This window comes from Embiotoca jacksoni, unplaced genomic scaffold (genome assembly GCF_022577435.1).
Source record: "Embiotoca jacksoni isolate LCO1_2020_lvr unplaced genomic scaffold, fEmbJac1.0.p SCAF_16, whole genome shotgun sequence".
In the NCBI taxonomy this organism is placed as follows: domain Eukaryota; kingdom Metazoa; phylum Chordata; class Actinopteri; family Embiotocidae; genus Embiotoca; species Embiotoca jacksoni.
The window spans coordinates 423,558-430,833 of record NW_027185296.1 but is presented as its reverse complement, the minus strand read 5'-3'; the positions used below and the strand labels follow the sequence as shown (position 1 = coordinate 430,833).

Here is a 7,276-nt window from a genome sequence, read left to right as displayed (position 1 = left end):
GCCTACTGCTTCATGTGAAAGTTTACTGTATTTTCCAAACTTTATTTATCTTGTGGTCTAGTATAAATACAGAGGAAACAACAGGTTAGGTTGATGCATCATAATTTATCTTTTAGGATTGAATAACAACTGGACAAACACACTCTACATGGACAACTGGTTCAGATCACTTTTGGAGTTATTTCGCACGAGCTCAGTTGAGCTTCCAAACAGTGAAAAAACTCGTTAACAAAATAAGAGCTTCAAATTTCATGATGAAGGAGCCTTGATTTCAGGAAACTTCTCCTTTAGCTTGGCCAGAGTTTGCTTCTTGAGGTTTGCTTTCCTGGCCCTTTCCCGAAGGTACTTCTCCAGACGCAGCCTGCAAAACAAATCATATTGATTAATGTAAGGGAACATGACATCCACTTAAGGATAAGAATATGTACGCATGTGGAATATCTTACCTGAGATGTGGTTGGACAAACTTGGGTGTGAAGAACCTCTTGCGCTTGTACCTTTTATTCATGTACCAAGGAATAGCATACTCTTTGAAGCGATACCTGCAGGGGGAAAACATGTCTGTAGGAGTGATGGCAGGTCACACACGTAAAGGTGCAACAGTTCCCTCTGAGCAGTGAGTGGTCTGCAGCGTTTTAACATCACTCAGAACCTTGATGAACGTGATACCAAAACCAAGTACCAGGCACTGTCATGCTGTGGCTTTCCAACAGTAAACCGGAGCCACGGCACGCAGTGGAAAAGCAGCTTCGGAGTGTGGTATTTCTATCCGTGTATGCATGACATGATGTACAATAAGGCTCTGCCCTTACCAGTAGACATATCCAAATATGTTCCTCCTCCAGGTTCCTGGCCGCCCTTTCTCCTGTCCTGTCTGCAGCAGGCGCAGCGCCGTCTCTCTCTCGGTCACCACCGTCTCCAGTCTGATCATCGACCGCTCGACCTGAGAAAAGACGGATTTCGCTCAGCCAGAGTTCCTCCTGCACCGTGAACAACACCCACAATCCTGCAAATCCAAATCATTCACATTATCTGTCGAGCATCACACCAACCTTTCGAAGTCTCTCTGGACTCGGCATCTGAACCCGTTGCCTTATGGCTTCCTGCCCAAGTGTGAGCAGCAGGTTCCTTTCTTTCAGCAGCACATACCTGAGACAGAATGAAAGCGTCACTCACAGCTGAGAAGCAGCAGTACCCGTGTCATCTCCTCGTTGCTCACCAGAGTTTGTGTAAATCCTCGTGGCTCTTTGTTCTCAGCTGTTTGGCGGTCCACGGTGCACCTATGATGTCATGACAAACCAAAAAAGTGTTAAATGCGGCATTCTCGTATGGTGAAAAGAAGTAATTACAACAGTTATAATGGGTTTATAAAGCTCAGCTAACTCAGTTGTCATGAGTCTGACTCACTTCACATTTTGCATCTTTTTACAAACTTTCAGCGCGACCGTTTCTCACTACATCTACTTTGATGCAGATCAACATTTAGGCACGGAATAAAATTCACAAATAATATCTTTTTAGCAAACTGACAGATTGTGCAGCCACAGCGCTCTCTGAAAGCTGTAATATTTTACCTGACTTCACGTTGGTCTCTCCCCAGTTCTCAGGGAAGTCAAAGAACTCTTCCAGCCCTCTTCTGCTGATGGTTGTGTGCAGCGCTCGGTACTGACCCACAGCGCTGATGGGACTGCTCCAAGATGGGGCGACGAGTGGAGATTTCCCCCTGGTGAGTGCAATAGAAAATAAATTAATTCAACAAATGTTTCAAGAAAATCACACAGCAAGACTTAAAGGGATATCACACCCTCACTTTTTTGTTGTTCCAGATTTCATCCTTAATATTACGCAGCTGATTTGAATTTGTGAATTTCTACCACTCTTTCCTTCAGTGACAGCCACAGAGTCAGGTGTACTCTGCTTCACTTACTTGTTTCCTCTTTTCCTTCCAAACATTGATTTTAAGGGCTTGTTGGTTTCTAGTTTAGCAGCTTTCATTGCCAGCGACAATAAAACTGTACAAACTGTTGTTGAGAGAAGATGCTGCTTAATTTCATGGACAACACTTCACATCCGGTGCACAGCTGACAGATCAGACAGCAGCATGTGTTCAGTCTAAGGCTTCTTATTCTATCATTCCACCTGGTACAATCGCAATCACATACACTACATATATTACGAAATGAGGTGTTTTATTTGTTTTTGTTTACCTCTGTTTTGTGTAAGTCATGCGTGTTTTGTGATTGATATGACCAGCCATCCCTGCCAGCAACACAGGAAGTAGATCAAGGAGATTCAAGGTCTCCTTTCAGAAACTGCCCTAAAATACATCTTTGATCTGTCAACGTCATTCTCAAACTGAGGTTTGTGTTCCTGTTGTGTTCCCGGTTCTCACAATTAGTAGATTTAAAAAAAAAAACAACAACAACAACTTGTACACGTGTGTGGACAAAACATCATGAAGACATCATCTCGATTCATTCAAACCAAACATAATCCTGAACCTGTTCACTCTCTAAATCCAATGTCAGCTGACTGCATCAATATCCAAACTCCACGTGCTCTGATATCAATGTTAACTTGGGGGACAACGCTGTGAAGTATGTCTTCACTGTACACAATCACGGACGTGGTGACACAAGTCGTCGCAGAGGATTCCTGCATGTTGAGTGAACGACAGCACTGAGCGCGTGGATTTATGTCCCGTTTTGAGCAGTGAAACACTTTCTTACCTGAAAAGATGAATCTGGCATTTGGTCAAATTACCAGCGCACTGTCGAGCATTTATTGCTGAAGATATCTTACACACATTTTGAAACTGCTTGCAAAGAGTCAAGACGCGTCCTGACGATGAGGACGCCGCCATCTTTAACTTTCCACATTACCCAACATGCATTTCTCTCATGCCTTTTTTTTTTTTTTTTGCTAAATCTTTTTCAAAATTGTAACTGTTAGAAATTTTAGTGATTTATACATAAATAATTTATGTTGTTATTAAAATTACAACATAATAATGCTTTTTAAACTCGCTTTTAAAAAGCAGAGTGTACGCCCTCATCAAACATGGCGGCCCTCGGCTTCGTTCCGTGCTTCGACCAATCACAGCTCGTGTTGTTGGTCCGTCATCCCTCAGTAGCGATGGTGGGAATGAGCTTTCTCAGGTCTGCTGCTGCTTTTGCGGCCAGACTGGGTCCTCTGAAATCTGGAAATAACGCGGCAAGTTTGCTCACTCGAACAATCCCACGGACAGATAAAGGTAAGGGAGGTCCTGGCCGTTGAAAGAGGGAGAGCTTTGGCCATAAAGGTGGCCGTCTTTTCTCGTGACCTTGCGCCGGGACTTAGCGCGCTAACAGGACCTAGCTGCTAACGTTTGTCCTACTGTCAACAGAAAGGAAACGAGAATAACTTCGTAGTTACACGTTTATGCAGATTTTAGTTGACGTGGCGCTTTAATTGTACTTCTTTCGATTAGAGCAGGTCGTATTTAGTGACCGGAACATTAGGTGGTTTCCAAGTGACTGAATGATGATTTACCATTTTGTCATTATCATGTTAAAATGCCCCAAAATGTTCAAAGTTTTGTGGTTTGCAGTTTGCTTGAAATTCGTAAATCCCTCAGGAAATGTGTGTAAAGTTTAAATTATGAGATTTTATTACAGTGAAGCACATTTTCAGTCAAGTCAATTGGATGCACATTAAAAAAATAAATAAGACAATTGTAAATAAATAGCATACTGATATCAGGATACAGCTGTGGTAATAATTATACTTTTTTTTTTTTTTTTTTGCCCTTTCCAGTATGTTGATTGTTCAACACATTGGCTGACATTTTTAATTTTTTTTTTAAATTTTTTTTATCAACAACAGAGCAGCTGTGGCTCAGATTGTGGAGCTGGTTGGCTGCTCACTTCTGTTCCTCCTGTCCGCCTGCTGAAGTGCCCTTGGGCATGGCACTAAAACCCCAAGTTGTTCCTGATGGCAAGCAAGGACTTTGTCTGCCGGCTCTGTCGTCAAGGACAGAAACTGGGGATTGAGCCGCCGTCCTTACGACTAGTGGGAAACCAGACGGCCCATCTGAGCCACAGCCCCCACTGTCATTGACAAAATGTCAGGCAATATGTTGAACAATCAGTGCCCCGTTAAATTCACATTTCTACAGCAATATCCTGATATCAGTGTGTTATGATATTTACTTAAGTTTACGCGATAGTCCTGTCAAAATGTTTATTGTGCATATAACTAAATTTGACGGGTTTTACAGAGCTTTACTGAAATAAAATCTGCGAGTGTGTGTGTGAATGGAGAACATTGTAAAGTGCTTTGTAGACCGTTAAAGGGAGCTGTATACGTGTCGACCAATTAACAACCAGAATCTTACTCCGTCTAGCTTCATGATATCAGTACAGTATAAAACCTGGTCATTACATACATGCTTATTCCCTGTATTGCAGTGGCCGTACGTTGGGGGCACGGAAATAAACTGTTTGTAGTCAAACCTTCTGACTACTATGACCGGAGATTTCTGCGTTTATTGGTGAGTCCTGTACCATCATCTCATTCACTGAGCTCATGTTTATGCTCAAATGTGGGAGCTGCAGGTTATAAAATCAACATCAGCAGTAGATAGATAGATAGATAGATAGATAGATAGTTACTTTATTAATCCCCAAGGGGAAATTTTTTCGCCACAGCAGCATTTATAGATACAGGAAAGAAATAAAATAACAGTAAAAAATATTAAATATAAAAATGCACAGTATATAGAATAAAATAGAATAATTAAATTAAAACTAACTAAAGAATAGTGCAAAGTTTTTTTTTAATATATATATATATTTTAAAAAAAAATATTTAAACAAACAAGAAAAACAGACAACGGTGTTATTGTTGTGTGATCTTACACAGTAGTGTGTAAACAACCAAGACACTGAAGTGCAACCGTAGTGAATCTCCTCTCTTTCTGGAAGTTGCTTTGGATGGGATACTGAAGTCCTGATGGTCGTCTTCCTCTTTTTCATTACTGCTCAAACTGTTAGAATTTACTAAATGGTCCTCCCTTTTAAATAGCATGCACATTATTGCTTTTTTTTTAAAAGGTATGTTTGTATATGTTAATGTAAATTTCCATTCAAAATGCACTAATCCAGAAGGACTGGTATTTGGGTCTGCCCTGGAAGACGCTTAAACACTTGGTTTATAGTAGTAGGTGATGCAAGCATCCAACTCAAAGATTACCACATGTAGACAGTTACTTCTGTGCTTTTGTGTTTTTGATACAGACCTGCGAGGTAATTGAATAAAAGCTTGGTGTGAAATGTCCACTCATCGAGTATAAATGTATGAATGATTCCTGACATGGTTTCTCCGTTATACCTGCAGTCCTGGATGTGACTGGTGCTCAGCAAAAGCAGAATTTTCAGAATTTAATTTTGTCATGTCACTTTTTCCCTCAGCAATATTACACCCTGCTGACCGGTATTCCCGTGATTGTTGTTGTCACATGTGTGAACATCTTCATCGGTGAGTAAGCGTATGTCTTTGGGTTTTGTCGGGATTTCTTGTCAGTTTTATCTTTTGAATCGTTTGATTTTTGTCAGTCAAAGATGTGATTTAATAGATAATTCCACATACATTATTTTTGAATTGACCTTGAGTGTAACTGTTGTGAAGGTGAGGCAGAGCTGGAGGAAATTCCCGAGGGCTACGAACCTGAGCACTGGGAGTACTACAAGGTATACGGCTTTGGTCTTACTCAAATGTTGTTGTTTTTTGTTCTCACTGCTCTGAACTCTGGTTCAGGGAACGATGTCCACGCCATAATCATTGTTTTGCCCTCTTGTTGCAGTGCAAATGTGTTTGCCTCAGGTGAAAGTTTTATGGGCAGGCTGTTTTTTTTACATTTTCAGATCCAACACAGACTTCTGTTACTGTTTCCCTTTCCATGCATGTGGAGATTTTTTTAGAGAAATGTTAAAGAATAAAATCAAATTTAGAGGCAGGATTTCCAGTGTTAGCCGATCAATTAATGGCAGATTACTCAATTGACTCGTCACAGTAGGAAAAAAAAACAAAACACTGGTGGAATTAATGATGGCTCAGTTCCATTACGTTTCACAATAAGACATGACTGTGAACCAGCATGCACAAATGTAAGACATACTCTAAGTGAAAAACAGCCACCTTTATTCACACCTATATCTTCCTTACTGTATTCATATACTACTTCAAACTGTTGGCATCAAATACTTTACAGTACTTTTATCCTGTCGTTGCAGCACCCCATCACCAGGTGGATTACACGGAACTTGTATGATTCCCCAGTGAAGGACTACGAAAAGATGATGGCTGCAATCCAAATAGAAAAGGAAAAGGCTGACATGAGGTGAGTGTTTTGATCAAATCGTGCTTTATGCGTGACGTGGGTCTGCGTGACGTTAATTTTGTCACCTGCCAAAGTCCCCGAGGATCTATGCAGACCCCCTCTGCAGACGTCCTTCTACTTAGTCTCTTATCCAACCCTTAGCCCTCTGGATTCACCACTTGGTCTTGTTTGGAAAGCATCATTTTATAATTGACTGCACGTTTGTCGTCAACAGACTGACAAAGCTGGAGGTGCGTCGACAGATGAGGCAGAAGGGAGATGGCCCCTGGTTCCAGTTGCCGACTCTCAACCAGGAGCTAATCGACAATAGCCCCAAGGGATCGCCTGACAATTAATCCGGATGTGTGTGTCATCAGCACGTCGTGCCGATCAATCTCACTGTTTGTACAGATTTTCCTTCTTCCGTAAATAAAGTATCTATATGTACTCTAATGTTGAGTTTTTCCGTGTTTCTCGTGGGTTCATACAGGAGAAGTGTTCAACCCGGAACGGGTGCAGTTACATTGCTGGGCAGTACAATGGTTCAGGGGTGAGCAGGTCACATCACAACAAGTTTAAACCAACCAGGCTGGTTGGGACCTCTCTTCAGTTTGCATGCTCTTGAATGGATTACCCGAGTTCTCCTCCGTCCTCTCATAGTCCAGATCCATGCAAATAAGATGAGCAAGAGTATCCAAATCAGAAAGGTATAAATAGCGGTGTGGATTGTCGTCTGTAGGTGTTAAACGACCTGCTGTAAACAGCACAGGAGGAAGTTGGCATGTCTGTTGCTGTAATTTCTATTTTTTTTGCAATGAACAGAAGCGTCCACCAGGTGGCAGAGCACGGAGGACAAAGGGCCTCTTGACAGATGGACGGTTTTTCAGATGTGGAGGTCACATATTGGATGCGATGCAG

The 7,276-nt window shown here is 41.6% G+C and overlaps 2 protein-coding genes across 2 annotated transcripts; one reads left to right on the top strand and one right to left on the bottom strand.

The window, feature by feature from the left end:
• Positions 1–85: 85 nt before the first annotated feature.
• mrpl47 (mitochondrial ribosomal protein L47) lies at positions 86–2,867 on the bottom strand. Its single transcript, XM_069150023.1, has 7 exons — positions 2,730–2,867; positions 1,575–1,723; positions 1,220–1,280; positions 1,053–1,149; positions 813–943; positions 447–542; positions 86–361 (listed from the first exon to the last, which is right to left on the bottom strand). Exons 1-7 carry the CDS (start codon positions 2,861–2,863, stop codon positions 250–252), a joined length of 780 nt encoding a protein of 259 aa, XP_069006124.1. The 5' UTR covers positions 2,864–2,867; the 3' UTR covers positions 86–249.
• Positions 2,868–3,121: 254 nt separating this feature from the next.
• ndufb5 (NADH:ubiquinone oxidoreductase subunit B5) lies at positions 3,122–6,811 on the top strand. Its single transcript, XM_069150019.1, has 6 exons — positions 3,122–3,253; positions 4,449–4,531; positions 5,451–5,517; positions 5,668–5,729; positions 6,273–6,379; positions 6,594–6,811. Exons 1-6 carry the CDS (start codon positions 3,136–3,138, stop codon positions 6,712–6,714), a joined length of 558 nt encoding a protein of 185 aa, XP_069006120.1. The 5' UTR covers positions 3,122–3,135; the 3' UTR covers positions 6,715–6,811.
• The last annotated feature ends 465 nt before the right edge of the window (positions 6,812–7,276 follow it).

What these genes read in the sequence shown, in the direction of transcription:
- mrpl47 (XM_069150023.1), bottom strand. Translation starts at nt 2,863, where the DNA reads ATGGCGGCGTCCTCATCGTCAGGACGCGTCTTGACTCTTTGCAAGCAG. An exon ending in AGAGACCAACGTGAAGTCAG is followed by an intron (nt 1,281 to 1,574) that starts GTAAAATATTAC and finishes ATGACATCATAG; the next exon opens with GTGCACCGTGGACCGCCAAA. An exon ending in GTCCAGAGAGACTTCGAAAG is followed by an intron (nt 944 to 1,052) that starts GTTGGTGTGATG and finishes GTCTTTTCTCAG; the next exon opens with GTCGAGCGGTCGATGATCAG.
- ndufb5 (XM_069150019.1), top strand. Translation starts at nt 3,136, where the DNA reads ATGGTGGGAATGAGCTTTCTCAGGTCTGCTGCTGCTTTTGCGGCCAGA. An exon ending in AATCCCACGGACAGATAAAG is followed by an intron (nt 3,254 to 4,448) that starts GTAAGGGAGGTC and finishes CCTGTATTGCAG; the next exon opens with TGGCCGTACGTTGGGGGCAC. An exon ending in AGCACTGGGAGTACTACAAG is followed by an intron (nt 5,730 to 6,272) that starts GTATACGGCTTT and finishes CTGTCGTTGCAG; the next exon opens with CACCCCATCACCAGGTGGAT.